The sequence below is a fragment of the Carcharhinus amblyrhynchos genome, chromosome 12 (assembly GCF_965287045.1).
Source record: "Carcharhinus amblyrhynchos chromosome 12, sCarAmb.v2.hapA, whole genome shotgun sequence".
Taxonomy (NCBI): domain Eukaryota; kingdom Metazoa; phylum Chordata; class Chondrichthyes; order Carcharhiniformes; family Carcharhinidae; genus Carcharhinus; species Carcharhinus amblyrhynchos.
In genome coordinates, this window is record NC_137335.1 from 19,787,391 (window position 1) to 19,810,550 (window position 23,160).

At 40.7% G+C, this 23,160-nt stretch overlaps 1 protein-coding gene across 2 annotated transcripts in view; it reads right to left on the reverse strand.

The window, feature by feature from the left end:
* Nucleotides 1–23,160, reverse strand: part of sos1 (son of sevenless homolog 1 (Drosophila)) — a 249,865-nt gene that overhangs the window by 31,120 nt on the left and 195,585 nt on the right. For both annotated transcript variants that reach the window (XM_080200167.1, XM_080200166.1), the window contains exons 11-15: nucleotides 5,719–5,800; nucleotides 4,467–4,589; nucleotides 1,871–1,974; nucleotides 1,541–1,763; nucleotides 805–924 (exon numbers count right to left, since the gene is read on the reverse strand). In XM_080200167.1, the coding sequence (XP_080056293.1) occupies nucleotides 805–924; nucleotides 1,541–1,763; nucleotides 1,871–1,974; nucleotides 4,467–4,589; nucleotides 5,719–5,800 (652 nt within the window). The remainder of the gene's footprint in view (nucleotides 1–804; nucleotides 925–1,540; nucleotides 1,764–1,870; nucleotides 1,975–4,466; nucleotides 4,590–5,718; nucleotides 5,801–23,160) is intronic.

Sequence of the window (23,160 nt, forward strand, 5' to 3'; positions counted from 1 at the left end):
TCTGCTTATTGTCACAGAAAGATTAGAAATTGGCTTGTTTTAAAGCTATACAGCATATGATTGAAAAATAATTGTTGGAAAACAATAAATCGCTTCAAGATTTTCAGAAATAGAATATCACCAAAATGTCCAGCAAAACTTTCAGAATTACCTCACTAAAAATTCATCTCAAACAATGCAATTATATTCTTTGCAAGCAGAAGATTCAACGCTCATGGAAAATCATAAATTGATCGTCATTCAAGGTGGCACCATTAAAAATATTTAGGATTTTAATATTGACTATTAACTATTTTGCTTGAATATTGCTAAAGGGAGACATGTTGCCAAAGCTTTTCATCTTGCATTCATCAGTGCATTGTTTGAAATTAGGCATTCTTGGGTTTGTTCTGATGAATATAAAACAAAGGGTTTTGACAACATGTCTCTCTTTTCAGCAGTATTCAAGTTCCGTACTACCAAGTGACAATTATATTTTTATGAAAATAACATCAGGTTTAGAACCAGGTTTTGGTAGGAAACATAACATTCTACTGTGTTGTATGTCCACAGCACTAACTCGATTAAGAATTACACTTACTTCAAAATAATTTGGCAATGTAGCCTTTGTACCATGCAGTCTCCTAATCAACAACAAGGAAGGCTGCATTGACTTTTCAGTAAGCAAAATTCTCAGTATAATTTGATCTTAATGTTAATAGTAACATACATAGCGTCACTTTATCCAGCCATAACAAATTTTACTTTTTCTGATGTATTCCCTCCATACATAACACTCACACAAATGACTCATCAACTCCTTACTTTTCAAACCACAAAGTGAGATTAGTAGTGTGCCGTATCATCTTGAGGAGGTTTGAAGAATTTATTTCTTTGTCGTCCTTTGTCCACACACTTCCTACTAATTCTGAAGGCTGGACAGCTCTAAAATCCAGATACACAAAAACATGAACAATTTCTATGCTCAAGTGAAATGGTCAAACTCCTTGGCAAAATAATATGAAAACCATCAAGAGGACATTAAGCTTCAAATATTAAATCAACAGTTCAAATTTTATCAGTTAATTTTTGTTTGGTAAATCTTTTTAAAGGACTTTCATCACTTTAAATCATTACTACAACCAATTATATAATTAATTTTTTAAACAAACACCTTGTCTAGATAAAATTTGGTTAAAACTTTAATGCTCTACTAAGTTACCAATGGGTATCTGGGGAAAACGTCACTGCTTTCAACTCCTGAATTCATAATAAATATTTTATCAGAAAATTATTACTAAATCAATATTAAACTTTGCAAAGCTAAAAAATCTGATAGAATTGTTTGTACTATAAATATTCTGTTAAAAGTGACAGAAATTATATAGTCAAGTATGGGAATGATCCCTTTTGATAACTTCAAAAATTTAATCATACAGCTGCAAAATATTGAAAATGTAAATACCATGTCTACAAAAGATTATTTGTTCATAACAAAAAACTCTTTACTACTATTTAACATGGGGACATTCACTTTCAAAAGCATCAGAAAAGTCATTACCTGTAAAGATCAGATTCTAATAAAGTTAGCTGTCGTGCAATTTCTATTGGATGCAAAGTTAGCAGGTCAAATGCTTCAACTTGACCAATTCTACTTATGTGCCATTCTATAGAAGGAGGCAAACTTTCAAATGTGATCGCATGTGATGGTCCATTTGCTTGTGCCTGCTTTTTCCTCAAAATGATTTTACTGATAGATTCAACCCATTTCTTCATGGCTTTACCTGCATCACAAAACAGTATCAAATCACTGAAATCACACTCCATTAATAAAATACTGCAGCTTTTGTATACTTATAGTGCAGATTTGCTGTAGTTTAGGTCTCCTCACCTCTAACTGTCCCAATGAATTCTTCTAGTTGATACAATAACTCTGAATCTCTTTCAAAATCATAGAAATGATGTTCCACCCAGTGTCGACATACATTCAGAACTCTGAGAAAATGCAATAGAAGGTTTAAAAAAATTGGGAAATTTAATCCAGTTCTCACATGATCACCCTTCAATACTATTCCGTGATATTGCACTTAACTGGCTAAGAATTTGCTAAGGTTCACATTTTGGCAGTTTAAAATATTAGCACACTTCTAAGACATTTATGTAACTGAAGATAACACAGACAGAAGGCTGTCAAAGTCCCTCATTAATTATGCAATCTACTGCAAAACTAATAAAGTGATGCATCGTGAGATGTGTTTTGCTTCAGATCCACCTTTTTTGCTTGTTCAGACATGAAATATAGGGTGCTCATGGTATCCAACACATCTGTCTAAATTAATTTATCTCATGCCCTTTTGAAAGTCTGAATTATTGTTTTCATTATTTTCAATTGTGTCTGTTAACCTGACCACAGTCTTAACAATTATTCACATTATATTAACTGAAATATTTATTTTAAGGTTAATTTCCCCATGAAGCTTCTCATTTAGGGATTTTGGTTTCAATGGGTTTCCTCTGGGTGCTCCGGTTTCCTCCCACAGTCCAAAGGTGTGCGGGTTAGGTTGATTGGCCATGCTAAAAAAAATTGCCCCTTAGTGTACTAGGATGCTTAGATTAGAGGGATTAGCAAGTAAAATATGTAGGGATATGGGGGTAGGGCCTGAGTGGGATTGTGGTCAGTGCAGATTCGATGGGCCAAAGGGCCTCTTTCTGCACTGTAGGGTTCTATGGTATTTCATCTTGCATCGCTTCTTGATTATGAAGTTGAATCAGATGCAAATGTTAATGTCCCACAAGATTAAATGTAATATTTGAAGTTTGAAAAAACAGATGCTGAGGCTCAAAGTTCCAAGTCCAAGTACTCTGTGCACAGGTCTTCAGCCCACCAATGACTGTAACCATCTGTTATTGAGCCACGAATGAAGAATGTATGTGATGATACTGTGCCTTTAAGAAATGTATTTATATCATGTTCTGAAGAAGGGTTTACTTTAGAGTCTGCTCTGTTTAACTGGTGCCAATCTATCTGCTCATGCTGAAGATGTAGAAGATCTTAGATATTGGCTTGTTAGTTTTAATCTGAGTGAATGCAGTTTTGTTTATTTTTGGTTTGTCCCCTGGGGTTTCAGAGTATGGTTTGATTTGCTTGATTGACAGAGGCAGAGTCCATGTGCTAATGGGAGGCACTACATTTACAGAGACAAGCAGGCAAATTTTTGCAAGGAGCAGGAGGCCTTTTCTTTTTCTTCTCACTGCAATTGGCTTTTTAGGACCTACAAGAAAATAGGTATCTCTCTCCAGAGGTGTTCTGGAAGTTTGAGCCAATTTACCAGCACATAAGCCTGTTTGCTAACTGAAGATGTGTTTATGCTAATAAGGAATATTGCTTAAATTGGAACTAATAGAGAAAGGCAAGCAGTTAAGAATTGTGTCTTGTCATGTTTAAACACTTCAATTAATAATAGTTACGCTAACTTTTTTGTTTATAGTTAAACTGTATTGTTAAATGAAGTTAAACTTCCTAGTGGGTCAACAGAATCACACCTGGAGTGAAACATCTTACTCTCACACTAATGCCACAATCAAAAATAGCTGGTCTTTAGTCTAACTTCAGAATATGCCTTGGAGTTTTTTATGTTGTCCCTTACACATAACATAAATCTTGATGGGCTCCACTTTTGAAAGCTAGGGCTAAATTGACCAATCAAGGCATTGGTGGTTTCACAGGGTAACATAAATAAACTTGAGTAGTTTCAATTTTAGTGCAACAAAGTGACTACCATCATCAAACATAATATATACACATGTAACGCTCTGCTGATAGTCACAGCCTTTTGAAATTAAAAAAATGGGTCTGAAGCGCAAATCTGCTGGAAGTGAAGGAGAATCAATTCCCCAATAAGCCTAAAATGGTACCTTAAAATGTAAAATACCCTAATGATTCTATATGAGATTTTTATGTTAAGAAACTGGAGGCCCTGAAATATGGAGACCATTCATTTCTAATTATCAAGTGAGGTTGCAAGTGTTTTAACATAACTGCACTGCAACTATTCGTGGACTTTTACTAACATGCCAGGGCATGTGCAAATGTTATTTCTTTTCTTGATTGTAAAAGATCAAGCATCATTGACTACTATAGCTAAAAGTCAATATCCAAACTAAACTAAATAATTCGTGATAGAGTGGGAAGTCATTTCACCACAGGATGAAAATTCCCAAATTGTTTAGGGAAGAGAACACTAGATGAAGCCTGTGGTTTCCTGGCTTGCTGCTGCACCTTGGGAATCAGAATGGAGCAGACATGTTGCCAGCTATGGACGCCAAATGTCTTCATTTACAGGGCCTCATCATCAGAATTTTAACTGTAGAAAATGATACAATTTTACATTTAATTTAGCATCTTGTTGAAATATATCACTTTAGAAGTTTCTGAGAATATTAATCACCTCATAGTTTTTCATGCAATATTATAAAATGCTGCTTACCGAAGCTGCACAGGTTGAACATACTCTTTCCTAAAACGTTTCAGTTCTGCACTAAGAGGCTGGTCACCATGTTCCATTGCCTTCCGATCAGCTTCTGTAGGCTCAGGTTCTGGAATCTCAAATCTGACATTAAATGCAGTACAAAAATATAAAATCAAAATATATACATTGAAATGAAGTGTTATAAACACTGACAACTGATTTGGTCAAATGAATAAGAGGGCAGAGAACTAACATTTTACATCAGTAATAAACGCCATAAAATTGTAAGCTGATAGCAAATATAACTAAATTTGGCTAGTAATCAGAACATACTTATCCACAGAATAAATTTTGTACTGACTGAACATTGTGCATGCCATGCCTGTAGTTACCTTCATTAGCTTTCTTCTTTCTCACTATTATTCTGCACTTGTGAATCCATCAGACAGCACAAAACAATTCTAGAATTGCACAGAATTTTACAGCACAGAAAAAAACTATTCAACACAACAGGTCTATGCCAATATTTACACTCCATACAGTTTTTCATCCACCTTACTTCAGCTCACCTTATCAACCTATACTTCTGTTCCATTCCTCAATATCAGGAAAAAGTACATTAAAAAGAATAGGCAAAGAGTAATTAAAATACAAAAGAGAGAAAAGCTAAGAAAAAATAGATTGAAAGAGACACAGAGATTGATGAACAGTCCTATATCCCAAGAACTAAGTGGCTGTGCAAATTGGGTCACCCCAAAGATAGGCCACATGGATCACAGTGTTAGGGAAATTTCCCTGATCTCCCAATGCCTGCAATCCAGAAAACACTAGCTACAGCAATAAAGGAACCAGTCCTAAAGCCTATTCACAAATATTCTCAAGGCCTGTTTGAATAAAGAAGGAAGACATTTAAGAGACAACTGGACAACCGTAATGAGAAACAAAGCACTGCCACCATTCCAAAACAGATACAAAAGGCATAGTGAAAGCCATGTTCTACAATCACAAGTGTATGTTGACAACAAGTAGTAACAATAGTTTTTCTCCCCCCTAACTTGTGAAATTGTCAGTTTTCTTCAACAGTATATGTGGTTATTATAAGCTTTGAAAAGTTGGACATTTGTGTAATTCTATTTGTTACATTTATAAAAATACTCAGCTCAAGACTATTTTTGGTCTTGCACAAATACAGAGGATCTCTTTTATTTGAAACTTTTATGGACAAATAATAAATTGCTTAAAAAAAAAACCATATATTACAACAACATACCTTTCAATTAAAAGATTTAGCAACTCTCGGGGCTTGCAGAAGGACCGATATGTTGTAAGGAATGTTCTAACAAAGTTTGGGTCTAGAGAAATATAAAATATTTTGAGCATGATTCTCTTAACATGGTACCACTAAAAGAAAAACATTTTCTTTTCCTGAAAATAAAAAATATGCATTAATTTGGCATGAAAAGATTGCTTCCAAATATTTCAGTTTAATCAGTTCCATTACATGATGCCTCAAAAAATCCATTGCTTGAAAAAAAATTGACAGAAAAATGATCAGCTGCCAAACTTGATGTATACTCAAATATATAATTTATACACTTTTTATTCATTGGATGTGGATGTCGGTGGCTGGGCCAGCGGTTGTTGTCCATCACTACCTGAAAACTGAGTGGTTCCTAGGTGATTTCAGAAGGCATTTAAGTGTCAACCACATATGGAGTCAGCTGTAGGCCAGACGAGGTAAGGATGGCATATTTCCTTCCATAAAGGGCAATAGTGAACCTTTTTACAACAATGATTTCATGGTCATCATTAGACTTAATTCCAGATTTTTACTGATTTCAAATTTCACCATCTGCTATGGTGGAATTTGAACCTGGGTCCACAGAGCAATACCCTGGGTCATTGCTTCCCTTTTGTCCTTTTCTTTTCAGTGTAACATTTTCCTCAGATCATGTAAGAGTCTGCAGTACACCTTGGATGCAGACAATGCATGTCAAAACCAAACCGATTATTTTGGTTTCTATGAGCAGGTGGCTTTTAAATTCTGTTCCAGTGTTCATTCCACAACACTTTGTAAGTGGCAGAGCATGGTGAGAAAGAGAATATAGGTTTAACCATGCATCTCCGATTCCTTCTATGGAACTTAAACAATGAAATATCTAATATTTAGTTACTATCAAATAATTAAATAGAGCCTGCAAGTACAATGAAATTTAATATAGATATATGATTCAAGATAAATCTGTGCTCCAGTGACCAAAATACATGATCAAAGAATGAAATAGTAGCAATAAAATAACATTAGCACTCAGTATTGTGAAGCTGTCTTCAGGTTGGTAATATTAGTGCCACATGTCCTCAATTTTTATTTGCTGTGTTCCATGTCAGAATTTTAACAAGAGCCAGCAAAGCCACTGGTGGAACTTTAAACGTTTATCCTTTAGACAACTGAACCAAGTTCCTTTTCCCTGCTTAATGCCCCAAGACATTCTGACTCATTTTAGAGTATCAACAAATCATTTGAGTGAATATTACTTTTATCTCCCAGCTTTTCACCTCACCAGAATATTTCTACCTGCTTGCTACTTAAAATATTATTCAAAATAATAAGATATCAATTTTTAAACCTGCCTTCTGTGGACAGACTGTGATCCACTTTGCAATGTTATTTAGCTGTCCATCTAATAACGAATACATCAGTGAGCAAATCATTTGAATGAATAGCTGCCGCTCAGCTAGGTGTTCCCCCTAATTCACCCCCCCCACCCAAAAAGATCAAGTTTAGTAAACAGGCGCAGTGCTACTGCGAAATTTGCTCATATGTGACTGTCCAAGGGATGCTGAAAAATGCTGTGTATTGTTCACCCCAATGAGGTCATTAGGTGCTTTGTCTCTCCTTTCCTAGTTTGTGTGCATTTTCCTCAAGATGTCACTGCTGCTTAACGCCTACCTTTGAGATCACAGGGCTGCCGGCCTGCCTGCAGCAGCAGCACAAAGCTGACGTCTGATTTGTAAAGTGACAGCGCAGTGGACATCCTGGTTCAGGTCTTGTGTCTATGGCAGTTTGACCAGAGTGGCACCAAAACTATGGAACCACCCAACGAGCTCTGCAAATCAAAACAGCAGATACACGTTTTCATAAACACATCGGTTTAGTTTTCAAACTGCTTTTAATGCTGACCATCGAACTCTGAACATTGTGGTGCCAGAAACTCCTCAATGGTCAACTTTGATTCACAGATGTCAAAATGTGGCATTTTATGGAGTCATCAGTGTTGGCACCAGGTGTCCACATGGCTCGTTCAAAGAGAATTTAGCGCTGGATCCATTCAAACATCCAGATTGGTGGGCATGATAGAGCTGTCTCTTGGTTTGTTGAGAATTTGAAGTGTGCAAGCTGCCGCAGGATAGGGGGCCTGAGATTGGAGAGGATTCTAATAAATATGCTGTGTACAAAAAAAAGTATATTTTTCTGACTTCTGTTAATCTTTTATGCCTGGCCCCTCCCCCCAAGGAAGTGCATGGGGAACACTCAAGCCATGTTTTATTTACTCTGCAGCACTCTAAATTTCAGGTCACTGGTCCTACGACAAAGGTGCACAATGCACACATCTATTTAAAATCCAAACAAAACACTTCACAAACAGTAGATCCAAATCCAAATCTCGATAAAGATTTAATCACAAAAACCGTGACACTACTTTTCTGATCCTCTATCACTGCAACTTAGATCCTATTTACCACCTGATTTAGCCCCTCATCGATACCCAACCACACAGGAAAATATTTATTTCAGCACACTACAAACCCTGTAATCTTCAGCACGTTTCCAAATATTTTATTTGATTCACTTTGGCATAATTAATATTAATTGTTTTGACAAAATCTCTTCCACATATTCACTCCACAGCAAGAAAATAGATTTATTTAGTCTTGCTTTACAGCAATTTCAAACCTTTCGTTCTGCATTCATAGTTGAGAGTGTCAATAGCTGTTCATACCTATACTTCCCAGCAGTTTAGTGCTTGAATCTGGTTTCTATTTCTCTAAAGAAAAGTGCAGCTGTAAGACTCTCCTTGTACCTATAAACTCTAAATTCAGAATAATCCTAGCTGGTATGAAGCAAGGCTAAATAGACTGGGTCTGTACTCGTTGGAGTTTAGAAGGATGAGGGGAGATCTTATAGAGACGTATAAGATAATGAAGGGGATGGATAGGGTAGAGGTAGAGAGATTCTTCCCACTTAGAAAGGATAGCAGGACTAGGGAACACAGCCGGGGGGGGGGAGTTTAGATTGGAGTTGAGGAGGAACTTCTTCACTCAAAGGCTGGTGAATCTCTGGAATTCTCTGCCTGTTGAAGTGGAGGAGGCTACCTCGCTGAATATATTTAAGTCACGGGTAGACAGATTTCTGATAGACAGGGGAATTAAGGGTTATGGGGAGAAAGCTGGAAAGTGGAACTGATCCACTTCAGATCAGCCATAATCTTATTGAATGGCGGGGCAGGCTCAAAAGGCTATATGGCCTACTCCGGCTCATGTTCTTATGGTATCCTCCAAGCATTAACATCCTTTTGAAGTAAAAATGCGCCAAAACTGCACTTAATACATCAACTGTGGCCTCAATAGGGTTCTTCTTTCAAACAAGCAGTTTTTTTCCTTCTCCCAGAACCAATACTTCCTCTGGAGATCGACTCAGGTCTCAGAAATGCTTGGTATGACACTAACTAGCCAACTGAATTTTTGGGATGACTGTGAATGCACATCTTCTATAAAGAGACATCTTCATCTTGCTAGATCTATTCTATAATTGCGTGAGGTGTAACTTTCTTTGTACATACTCCAAAGATGTCAGGTGGATTGACCATGCTAAATTGTCCCTTATTGTCCCAGGATGTGCAGACTGGGGGAACTGGCAGGGTAAATACTTGGGGTTATGGGGAAGAGATCTGGGTGGGATTGCCCCATCGTGTCAGGAAGATTATGTGGATTACAAGGATTGGCATACTGTGGAGATGCTGGCATTAGACTGGGGTAAACACAGCAAGAAGTCTCACAACACCAGGTTAAAGTCCAACAGGTTTATTTGTAGCAAACAGCGCTAGCTTTCCTTCGTCAGGGGGGTGGGAGTTCTGAACTTTATTTAAAGAACATGAAATAGTTTCTGTTAAAATGCAACATGCATATAGGTGTTGGCATCATCCCATTGAAATAAACCTCCCAAGATCTCAGAACTTTCACATGGTCTTATGTGTACTCAACGAATTAAGTGACTAGGAACAGTGGAGTACAGTGAAGTTCAGATATCTCAGCTATGATCTTGCTGATTAACAGAACAGTCTTGAAGGGCCAAAGAGCCGACTCCAGCATCAATTTCCCACGTTTTAATGTCCTACATGTCTTGGGCAATCAACTGTTTAACGATCTCACTCAGACTGCCCTTTTGATTCTTTCACTGCAAAACACCACAGCGAAACCCAATAAACCAGAATGTGCATAAAGTATAACAGTAGATTTTTAAAAAATAGTAAATCTAAATGAACAAAGAATGAAATAATAGTAATAAAACAGCTCAGCACTCAGTATTTTGGATCAGAAAGAGAACAGGATGGGAATGAATTTTTGTCTAAGCAAATTAATTTCAATGAAGAAATACATAACTGCAGTAATAAATCCAATATTTGGGATGTTGGGATTCTTTGGGACCAGTGACTATAATTCCATAGTTAACTTAAAACTATTGGAGAATGATAGGTCTGGCCCAAAAGTTAAAATTCTAAATTGGGGCCAGGCCAATTTTGATGGTATCAGGCAGGAACTTTCAACAGTTAATCGGGGGAGTCTTTGGGAACGCAAAGGGGTGTCTGGTAAATGGGGGGCTTTCAAAAGTGTGTTAACCAGGGTTCAGCGTATGCACATGCCTTTTAGAGTGAAGGGCAAGGCTGGCAGAAGTAGGGAACCCTGAATGATTTGGGATATTGAGGCCCTGGTCAAAAAGGAGGAGGCATATGATATTGCAGCATTGGCAGCTGAGATCAAATGGATCTTTTGTAGAGTATAGGGGGTGTAGAAGTAGAGTTAAGAAAGAAATCAGGAGGGCAAAAAAGGAGGCACCAAAGGAGAATCCAAAGAGCTTCTACAAATACATAAAAGGCAAAAGAGTAACTAGAGAGAGAGAATATGACCTCTTAAGAATCAATAAGGTCATCTATGTACGGATCCAGAAGAGATGGGTGAGGTCCAAAATGAATATTTCTCATCAGTATTCAGTGTTGAGAAAAGCATGGATGTTAGGGAACTTGGGGAAATAAATAGTGATGTCTTGAGGAGTGTACTTACAACAGAGGAGGTAGTGCTGGAAGTCTTAAAGTGCATCAAGGTAGATAAATCCCTGGGACCTGATGAAGTGTTTCCCAGGACACTGTGGGAGGCTAGGGAGGAAATTGCGAGTTCCTTACCACAGATATTTGAATCATCGATAGTCACAGGTGAGGTGCCTGAAGATTGGAGGATGGCAAATGCTGCGCCTTTGTTTAAGAAGGGCTTGCAGGAAAAAAAACCTGGGAACTACAGACTGGTGAGCCTCACATCTGTAAGCCAGGGAGGAAATAGCAGATACTCTGAGGATCATTTTCCTATCCTCACTAGATAAAGGTAAGGGAACAGAGGATTGGAAATGTGAACATTGTACCATTATTTAAAAAGGGTGTGGGGGATAGGCCAGAAAATTACAGGTCAATCAGTCTGACTTTGGTAATGGGCAAATTATTGGAATCAGTTGGGAGGGATGGTGACACAGTGGTTAGCACTTTCTCCCCGTGTCTGCGTGGGTGTCCACCAAATGCCTCCCACGGTCCAAAGATGTGCAGGTTAGGTGGATTGGCCATGCTAAACTGGCTCTTTGTGTCCAAAAATGTGTGGATTAGATGGGCTAGCCACGGTAAATGCACGGGTGACAGGGATAGGGTGGAGGGGAGAATCTGGATGGGATGCTCTTTAAGAGACTTGGTGCAGACTCAATGGGCCAGATGGCCTCTTTCTGAACAGGAGGGATTATTCTATGGTTCTACTTCTGAGACACAGGATAAACTGTCACTTAAAAAGGCAGTGATTGATCAGGGATATCAGCATGGTTTTGTTTGGGAAGATGGTATCTTAATCACATTTTTTGAGGAACAAGAAGGATTAATGAGAGTAGTTCAGTGGATGTTGTCTACATTAATTTTAGTGAGGCCTTTAACAAGGCCCCACATGGCAGACTGGTGATAAAGGTGAAATTCCATGGGATACAGGGGAAGGTAGCAACTTGGATCCAAAAAGGGTGATGGTTGATGGATGGTTTTGCGAATAGAAAGTGAGTTCCAGTGACATTCCACAGGGTTCAGTGTTGGGGCTCTTGTTGTTTGTTGTACATGTTAACAATTTGGATTTAATGTGGGAAGCATGATTGGTGAATTTACAGGTGAAACAAACATTGGCCATGTAGTTGAGAGTTAAGGGTATAGGTCTCTAGAATAATATCAATGGTTTAGTTGAGGGGCAAAAAAGTGGCAAATTGAATTAAATCTGTAGGACTGAGGCAAACAAAGCAAGGAAGTACTCAATGTACAGGAGGATATTAACAGAGGAAATGAGAGGCCTTGGAGTGCACGTCCCAGAGTTTGGCATGACAGATAGATAAGATGGTAAAGAAAGTATATGGAATGTTTTCCTTTATTGGACAAGTTTTTGAATGCAAAAATAGGGATGTAACACTAGAATTGTATAAAATGCTGGTTCAGGTCACAGCTGGAATTTTGTGTACTGTTCTGGTCATATTTCAGGGAGGACATAATTACCTGGACAGAGTACAGAGGAGATGTACAACAATGTTGCCAGAGATTGGAAATTGCAACTACGAGGAAAGATTGGACAGGCTAGAGTTGTTGTCTTTAGAATAAAGGAGGCTGAGGGATGACCCAATTGAGGTGTACAAAATTTTGGAGCTTAGGTAACGTAGACAGGGAAGACTGGTTTACCCTGGGTGAGGGACAACTACCGAGGATATAGATTTAAGGTGATTAGTAGAAGGATTAAAGGGGATACGAGGAAAAACATTTCCACCATGAGTGTTGGTGGAATGCACTGCCCGAATTGACAGGTTGAAGTTGAACTGCTAGACTCATTTAAAAGGTATCTTCACCTGAAGTGCTGTAACCTGCAAGACTACGGACCAGGTGCTGGAAAGTGTGATTAAAACGAGCAGCTAGTTTCTTTCTACTCTTTTTTGGCTAATGCAGACTAGATGGGCTGGATTGCCTCTTTCCGTGCCGTAACACGTCAACAGATTTATTACACAGCTGATGAAAGGTTTGGTCCCAGGTAGATTTTAAGGAGCATGTTTTATCCCGTTCTTGTGATCTTTAAATTGCAAGGTGAACATTTATCGCTCATCTCTCATTGCCTGTGAGATGACGATAGGAAACTGCTTCTTTGAACAGCTGCAGTCACATGTTATAGGTACACACAGTGTTGTTCAGGATGGAATTCCAAAATTCTGAACCACCAATACTGTCAGAAGGTCAACGCTGCTCTAAGTCAGAATGGTGTGTGACTAGGAGAGCAATTTGCAGGTGATGGTTTTCCCATGCGCCTGCTGCCCTTGCTTTTTTTGTTGCCAGAGGTTGCAGGTTTGGAAAGTGCTGTTGAAGGAGTCTTGCCTAATTGCTGTAGTGCATCTTCTATGTAGTACATACTATTGCCACTATACCAGGGGCGGAGGAAGTGGATGCGGCACAAATCAATTGGTCTGCTTTGTCCTGGGAGGTGTGGAGCTTCTTGAGTGTGTTGGAGTTGAATTAATCTTGGCTGAGGAGCCAGGAAATGAGTTACTCATTACAGAATTCCCAGTCACTGAACTGCTCTTATAAACACAGTATTAATATGACTGGCACAATTAAATTTAAAAATCTTAAAATAAGAGGACAGTTTAATGAAAGAATTCCATAACTTAGGGCTGAGGCAGCTAAAGGCATGACCATTAATGGAAGAGTAATTAAAACTGGGGATACACAAGAGGCAGAGATGCCGGCATTGGACTGGGGTAAGCACAGTAATAAGTCTCACAACACCAGTTTAAAGTCCAACAGGTTTATTTGGTAGCACAAGCCACAAGCTTTCAGAGCGCCGCTCCTTCATCAGGTGAGTGGAAGTTCTGTTCTGTTGTCTACCTGATACGCTGCAGGAAAGGATGTCCCGAGGCATGGTACATTGGTGAGACCATGCAGACACTATAACAACGGATGAATGAATACTGCTCGACAATCACCAGGCAGCAGTGTTCTCTTCCTGTTGGGGAACACTTCAGCAGTCACGGGCATTCAGTCTCTGATCTTCGGGTAAGTGTTCTCCAAGGCAGCCTTCATGACACGATGTTGCAGAATCGCTGAGCAGAAACTGATAGCTAGGTTCTGCACACATGAGGACGGCCTCAACCAGGATCTTGGGTTCATGTCACACTATCTGTAATCTCCACGACTTGCCTGGGCTTTCAAAATCTCACTAATTATTCTGGCTGGAGACAATACACACTTCTTTGACTTGTGCTTAACCCTCTCTCCACTCACATTGCCTGTACCTTTAAGACTTGATTATCTGAAAAGGTTCGCATTCCAACCATTATTTTGTAAACTGCGTTTGTCTCTTTATATGCCCTGTTTATGAAGAGAACTCACACTCACCTGATGAAGCAGCAGTGCTCTGAAAGCTTGTGGCTTGTGCTACCAAATAAACCTGCTGGACTTTAATCTGGTGTTGTGAGACTTCTTACTTTACACAAAAGGCCAGGGCTAGAATTGGAGGAGAATAGAAATCTTGGAGGATTGCAGAGCTTACATAGTTTCAGATATAGGGAGGGATGAAGCCATGGGGATTTAAAAAGAGTGAGATTTTTAAAATCAACATGTTGGTGAATGGGGAGGCAATGTATGTCAATGAACATGAAGGACCTTGTGGTGAAGGATCCTCTTGGGAAGAGTGATCATTGTATGGTGGAGTTTCTGATGCAGATGGAGGAGGAGAAAGTGGGTTCCCGGACATGTGTCCTTTGTTTGAACAGAGGGGAGTACGGTAGGATGAGAGAGGAATTGGCAAATGTTGGTTGGGGGAGCGCGTTGGAAGGTAGGTCTGCTGAGGAACAGTGGAGGATCTTTAAGGAGATCTTTCTTGGTGCTCAGCAGAAATTTATTCCGATGGTTAAAAAGGATCGTAGGAGGAGAGATAATCAGCCGTGGATAACGAAGGAGGTGAAGGAAAGTGTTAAATTTAAAGCGGATGCGTTTAGAGTAGCTAAGAGTAGTGGGCGAGAAGAGGATTGGGAGAGGTTTAAATGTCAACAAAGAATGACAAAGAAGTTGATAAAGAAGGGTAGGATAAACAATGAAGCTGGGTTAGCGCTTAATATAAAAAAGGATAGCAAGAGTTTTTATAAAAAGGAAGAGGCTGGCTAGGGTGAACATTGGACCCTTAGAGGATGAGAGGGGGGACATGGTGGTAGGGGATGGGGAAATGGCTGAGGCCTTGAATAACTTTTTTGTTTCGGTCTTCACGGAGGAGGACGTGAATAATTTGCCGGGTGTTAGCGATGGAAAGATGGTAGGAGTGGAGGGCCTGAATGACATTATTGTTACTAGAGAGGCAGTGCTCGACAGGCTGGAGGGACTGATTGTGGACAAGTCCCCAGGACCGGATGGAATGCATCCAAGGGTTCTGAAAGAAATGGCGGAGGTGATAGTGGATGTCTTGGTGATTATTTTCCAAATGTCACTGGATTCCGGGGAAGTGCCGGAAGATTGGAAAACGGCTAATGTTATGCCGTTGTTTAAGAAGGGTGGCAGGCAAAAGGCAGGGAATTATAGGCCGGTTAGTTTAACATCTGTTGTAGGTAAAATGTTAGAATCCGTGATCAAGGAGAAAATAGTGAGGCATCTTGAGGAAAATTGTTTGATAGAGCAGACGCAGCACGGTTTCCTTAAGGGGAAGTCGTGTCTGACAAATTTATTGGAGTTCTATGAGGATGTGTCTAGGGTGGTGGATAGAGGAGAGCCGGTGGATGTGGTGTTTCTTGATTTTCAGAAGGTGTTTGACAAGGTGCCTCACAAGAGGTTATTACAGAAGGTCAGGGGGCATGGAGTTGGGGGTAGGGTGTTAGCATGGATAGAGGATTGGCTGTCAAATAGGAGGCAGAGAGTGGGGGTCAATGGGTGCTATTCGGATTGGTGGTTGGTGACTAGTGGAGTGCCCCAGGGGTTGGTGCTGGGGCCTCAGCTATTTAGCATTTGTATAGACGATCTGGAGGAGGGAACCGAGCGTACGGTGTCGAAATTTGCTGATGACACCAAGATTGGTGGAACAGCAAATTGCGCGGAGGGCGTGGAAAGTCTGCAGAAGGATCTAGATAGGCTGGGCGAATGGGCCAGGAAATGGCAAATGGAATTTAATGTTGGCAAGTCTGAAGTTGTCCACTTTGGTAGGAATAATGGTAGGAAGGACTATTACTTACGTGGCGAAAAACTGCAGCATGCGACAGTGCAGAGGGACCTTGGGGTCCTTGTGCATGAGTCGCAAAAACCCAACCTGCAGGTGCAGCAGGTGGTCAGGAAGGCGAATGGGATGCTGGCCTTCATAGCGAGGGGGATTGAATATAAAAGTAGGGAGGTCTTGCTGCAGCTGTATAGGGCACTGGTGAGGCCGCAGCTGGAGTACTGCGTGCAGTTTTGGTTGCCGCACTTACGCAAGGATATTTTGGCCTTGGAGGGAGTGCAGAGGAGGTTTACTAGGCTGATACCGGAGTTGAGGGAGTTGAACTATGAGGAGAGGCTGAATAAACTAGGCTTGTACTCGTTAGAGTTTAGAAGAATGAGGGGAGATCTCATTGAGACGTATAAGATGATGAATGGGATGGATAGGATAGAGGTGGAGAGGTTCTTCCCGCTCAGAAAGGACAGTAGGACTAGAGGGCACAGCCTCAAGATAAAGGGAGGGGGGGGGTTTAGAACGGAGTTGAGGAGGAACTTCTCACTCAAAGGGTGGTGAATCTCTGAAATTCTCTGCCCGTTGAAGTGGTGGAGGCTGCCTCGCTAAATATTTTTAAGACGTGGGTTGATAGGTTTTTGATAGATAAGGGGATTAAAGGTTATGGGGAGAGGGCGGGAATGTGGAACTGAGCCACGACAGATCAGCCATGATCTTATTGAATGGCGGGGCAGGCTCGAGGGGCTAGATGGCCTACTCCTGCTCCTATTTCTTATGTTCTTATGTGATGGATGAAATGTATGATGTGAGTTAGAATACAGTTTTGTTTTGATCTTAAATTCTTGTAGTATGCAACATGGGAGGTCAGCAAGGAGATCAGTGGAATAGTCAAGTCTAGAGAGTAAAATGACACACATGCATGAGGATTTGAGCAGATGGGCAGAAATGGAAGTAGGCAATCCTGGTAATGAAGCAGTTGGGTGGCCAGAAGTTCATCTAGAGATAAAAGGAGAATATCAATGTTACTGGGCCAGCAATCCAGATGCCTGGGCTAATACTCTGGAACACTGGTTATAATCCCACCATGGCAGCTGATGGAATTTAAGTTCAATTAATAAAACTGAAATTAAAAGCTAATCTCAGTAATGATGACCATGAGACCATTGATGATTGTCATATAAGTTCATCTGGTTCATTAAAGGGAAGGAACTTTGCTGTCATTACCTGGTTTGACCTAAATGAAACTCCATCCCACAGCAGGGTGATTGACTCTTAAATACCCTCTGAAATGGCCTAAGAAGCCATCCAGTTATATCAAACCACTATGAAGACTAAAAGGAATGAAACCAAATGGACTAGCTGGCATTGACCAACATCAACAAACCCAGTCTGTCAAGACCATAAGACATATGAGCAGAATTAGGCCATCAAGCCCATTGAGTCTGCTCCGCTATTCAATCATGGCTGATATTTTTTCTCATCCCCATTCTCCCGTCCTTTCCCCATAACCCCTGATCCTCTTATTAATCAAGAGCCTATCTATCTCTGTCTTAAAGACACTCAATGACCTGGTCTCCACAGCCTTCTGCGGCAACGAGTTCCACAGATTCACCACTCTCTGGCTGAAGAAATTCCTCCTCATCTCTGTTTTAAAGGATCATCCCTTTAGCTTGAGGTTGTGCCCTCTGGTTCTAGTTTTTCCTACTAGTGGAAACATCTTCTCCACATCCACTCTATCCTGGCCTAGCAGTATCCTGTAACTTTCAATAAGATCCCCCCTCATCCTTCTAAACTCCAATGAGTACAGACCCAGAGTCCTCAACTGTTCCTCATACGACAAGCTCTTCATTCCAGGGGTCATTCTTGTGAACCTCCTATGGACCCTTCCCAAGGTCAGCAAATCCTTCCTTAGATAGGAGGCCCAAAACTTCTCACAATACTCCAAATGGGATCTGACTAGAGCCTGATACATCCTCAAAAGTACATCCCTGCTCTTGTATTATAGCCCTCTCGACATGAATGCAACATTGCATTTACCTTCTTAACTGCCGAATGAGAATCGTGAACAAGGACACCCAAATCCCGTTGTGCTTCTGATTTCCTAAGTATTTTTCCATTTAGAAAATAATCAATGTCTCCATTCCTCCTTCCAAAGTGCATAATCTCACATTTTTCCACATTGTATTACATCTGCCACTTCTTTGACAACTCTCCTAATCTGTCCAAGTCCTTCTGCAGCACCCCCCCAATCCCCACTGCTTCCTCAATACTACCTGTCCCTCTAGATATCTTTATATCATCTGCAAACTTAGTAACATTGTCTTCAGTTCCTTCTTCCAAATTGTTAATGCATCTTCTGAAAAGTTGTGATCCTAGACTGACCTCTAAAGCACAGCACTAGTCACTGGCTGCCATCCTGGAAAAGACCCCTTTATCCCCACCCTCTGCCTTCTGCCAATCAGCCAATCCTCCATACATGCCAGGATCTTACCCTTAATACCATGGACTCTTAACTTATTTCCAGTCTCCTGTGCGGCACTTTGTCAAAGGCTTTCTGGAAATCCAAATAAATCACGTCCACTGGTTCTCCTTTATCTAAATTCCTTGTTACCTCCTCAAAGAATTCTAACAGATTTGTCAGACATGACCTCCCCTTGACAAAGTCGTGCTGACTCAGTCCTATTTTATCACACACTTTCAAGTACTCCGCAATCTCATGATTCTAATAATGGATTCTAAAATCTTGCCAATGACCAAAGTCACGCTAACCGGCCTATAATTTCCCATCTGCTGCCTCTCTTCCTTCTTAAGCAGCAATGTTAGATTAGCTATTTTCCAGTCCTCTGGGACTCTCCCTGCCTCTAGTGATTCCTGAAAGATCACATCACCAATGCCTCCTTACTAACATCTGGGGGTTTGTGCTAAATTGGGACACCTGTCCCACAGACTAGTCAAGCAATTGCCTTTCATTCTTATATTCACCAATCACACCTTACAATGTGTGGAAAGCACCATCACCATCACCACTGGCAGGAAAGACACACCAGACGTAGTTTTATATTGTTGGGAGGGAGTTGCCATGCGATTCCTCAACAGTTATTCTGGACCCATAAAGTCTCACAGTGTCAGGACAAACATGGGCATGGAAACCTCATTCTGATTACCACCTATCCCCTCAGCTGAGGAATCGATACGCCTCCAATACCTGGATGAAACATAGAGGATGGCAGGGGCCTCTGGGTGGGTGACTGACTGGCTGACATAGGACATAGTTGCTAGATTAGGTCTGTAGAAGGTGCTCAGTGAACCAACAAAGCGACAAACCTACTTCATCTTGTCCTCACCAATCTACCTGTTGCAGATGCACCCAAGAATGATAGCATTGTTTTGAGTTCACTGCACAGTTCTTGTGGAAACAAAGCCATGTCTTCACATTGAGGACACACTCTGTCCATCATGTTGTCTGGCACTACTACTAAGCTAGAGGGGATAGATTGTGAACAGATCCAGTAGCTCAAAATGAGGTATCCATCAGGCTCTCTGGAGCAGCAGAGTTGTAGTCGACCACAATTGTAACCTCACAGTCAGGCATATCCCTCACTCTACCATTACCATTAAACTGGGGGAAGCAATTCGAGTTGAATGAAGAATGCAAAAGGGCTCAATAGGAGCAGCACAAAGCATACCTAAAAATGAAATGTTAGCCCGAAGCTACAACACAGGACTACATATATGCCAAATAATGGAAGCATCTTACAATAAACAGAGCTAAGCAATCTTGTAAAATCCAGTCATGAATGATAATAGATAACTAAACAACTAACTGGAGGCAACAGCTCCACCAACATCCCCACCCTCAATGATGGGGAAGCTGGCACACCAGTGCAAAAGAGAGGGAATCATTCACATAAGGTGACATGGGGGCCAGAAAGGGAAGTTGAATGGTAACTATTTGGTGGGAATAGGTTCAAGGGAGCAGGTGATGGGTTTTTGTGGACAAGATAAGCATGAGGGAGAGAAACTAGAAAAAAATATGAACCGAGGCTAGGGTAAGAGGGAGGGAAGGGGCAGTAGCAACTGAATGGATGGTCTCAATTTTCATGAAAAGAAATCAATAAGTTCCTTGCACTTGCTGTGGGTGAAGATGGAGGACCTTAGCTAGAGATGTTCAAAAAAGTCTGTATGTTCCAGAATTATCGTGGAACAGCAAGAAGAAGACACCAGGTCCCAATACTGCTTTATGTGGTCTGAACAGATCTGGTTATGACCAACTAAACCAGTTATTTTGCCATAAGTGTTCAAGCATGCATTTTGAGCATTAGGGAGTAGAGATGAGGGGTGTACAGGAATAATGATTAGGATGAGAGAGAGTACTAATTTTAATTGGCCAATATTGGCAGAGGTTATGTTGCGATTGAGCTGATCTATAGTTACAGAAATGTAATGCTAAATGGAGGGCCAAAAATTAGACAGTTGGAAATTTGGAAGTAGGTTTAAGGGACCTCAGAGGTAGACACAGGAGTAAGGATTAGATGGGGGATTTAGACAAAGAGCAATACAAGGAATGAATAGAAATGATTCTTCTGGTTGACACAATGGAAATTAATAGATGAGGCCAAATGAAATAGAAAAGTCAAAGGGGTGGTTGTGTATCTATTTAAAGAAGTTTACAAGGAACAAGAGACCTAGGGATTATAAAGAATCATAGAATCCCTGCAGTGCAGATGCAGCGCATTTAATCCATCGAGTCTGCACCAACTCTCCAATGGATGTATCTTACCCAGGCCTACCTCTGTAAGCCTACATACTTGCCCTGCTAATCCCCCAAACCTTCATATCTTGGGACACTACGGGGTAATTTACCATGGCCAATCCACCTATCATGAGAGCAGTGAATTCAGAGAAAAGAGAAAATAATGAGTTGAGATGATGGTTTACATTACCATGAATGGGAAGTTGCTCAGTGCAGAGCGAAAAATAATGAAGATCTCTTGGTGAGAAACGAGTTGAGAGAGTGGAAAAAGATGCCAGAAGAGAATGAAGGCAGACCACGCTGTGATTTTGTGATAAGAGCTACACACACTACTACAGTGGAGCAAAGGACAGGTGGAAGATATAGCCAGATGGAGAGACCATCACCCATTAACCAAAATTTCCATCAGCACCATGATGTCAGTGCAATCAGCCAAAGTTGCAGATGACAATGGCCTTGTTCACAACTGAATGAAAATCCTGTGAAGAAAGTGGCAAGATTAGCCCCAGGGGTGCATTGAGCAGAAGGGACTGCAACCGTCCAGGATGAGGGAAGTTGAACAACCTAAAGAAAAGTGATAGACATCTGCATTGAAGATCACCTCCCTTGGGAAAACACTGAATAGCCCATGCAGTGGTATGCACTGAAATTTGGTTCAGCGTGCTTGACGGCCATTTGTCAAACTTGCAACATCCAACATGTTAGAAAATGGCCAGAAATTGCATAGCTGCAGAAGTTTATTCAAGTATCAATAACATCAATATTAGTATGTCGATTCTGTGGATGTCCATACTAATCTCGTACTAGATTCTTCAGGCATGAGAGACCACCATAACAGACAGTGAAGTCATTTATTGACTGGACATACTTCAATAGCGAGGATTCCACCCATCAAGCAAAGAGAATTTCAATTTCTGGTTTACTTTGGAAAGCAACTCCATAGCATAAAAGAAGGTATTAAGAAATTCCGGTTACAATTTGGTGATACATCTGTAATTTACAGAGATAATCAATTATTGCTGAAAGACAGATGCAGGCAAATGAGCTTCCGACCCTAACAATGTGATGAGACCGATGTAATTCTTTTGAAGGGTGTGGCTGAAACTTGGAAAAACCGGGCCAAATATTCCTGACTGCAGGTGTCAGAGACTGAATATTTGACTGAAGATGCATAGCAGGACCCTGTGGAAGTCCTGACCTGCGGACCTATGTGGGAATTCCTGGGAAGTTTAGACTTCCAATGGGCAAATCCTTGCTCCCCAGAAACCTCCGACAGTCTCAGACTGAGTTAGAACTATAGACTTCAGACAGTTCTGTAGTATTTAACTAAATAATTATTACAGGAACTGTTAAGTAGGTTAAAACTTAGTCCAACACCTGGATAACTCAACAACTGAGTTGTTGAGTTATCCCCCCCCCCACCCCGATCACCAGCCTGACTGCACGATTACTGCAATGACCTATGCCCTGACCCACCTCAATCACAATCAAAGACTGGACATTTAAACTTACTACAAGGCATCTGTCATAAAAAGGGGCATGTCCTGTTTTCACCTGACTCTACTCTGTTCCAACAAAGTACAGTAATAAGTCTCACAACACCAGGTTTGTTAAAGTCCAACAGGTTTATTTGGTAGCACAAGCAACAAGCTTCTGGAGCACTGCCCCTTCATGAGTGGGAGTTCTGTTCACAAACAGGGCATATATAGATACAAACTCAATTTACAAGATAATGGTTGGAATGCAAGTAATTTACAAGTAATCAAGTCTTAAAGGTTCAGACAATGTGAGTGGAGAGAGTTAAGCATAGGTTAAAGAGATGTGTATTGTCTCCAGCCAGGACAATTAGTGAGATTTTGCATGCCCAGGCAAATCATGAGGGTTACAGATAGTGTGACATGAACCCAAGATCCCAGTTGAGCTCCCCAACTACCAACTCTGTCCCTCTACGTGGCAACTGTCTGCGATTAAGCCAGTCTGTTCGCAAACTTGGTGTCACAAATTATTTGAAATGAGCTTCCAATTTCATATTCATACCATTAAGAATGTCCATCTCCACCTCATCGCTTAATCATTCAACTTGTTGCAGCTCATCCGCTGCTGAAACCTTTTCATACCTTCATTACCTCTAGGCTCGACTATTCCAATGTATACCTAGCTGAACTCCGACTTCTTAAACTTGAAATCATCCAAAAGTTCTCCTGCCCATGTCTTAATTCACAGCATATCCCATTCCTCTATCACTCCTGTGCTCTCTGACCTACATTAGCTCCCAGTCAAATTAAATCTTGATTTTAAAATTCTTGTCCTTTCAAATTCCTCTGTGGTCTTGCTCCTCCCTATTTCTGCAATCTCATTCAACCTCACAACCCTCCCAAGATATCTGAGCTTCTCTAACTCTAGCCTCTTGTGCATTCCCAATTATAATTGCTCCTCATTGGTGGCCAT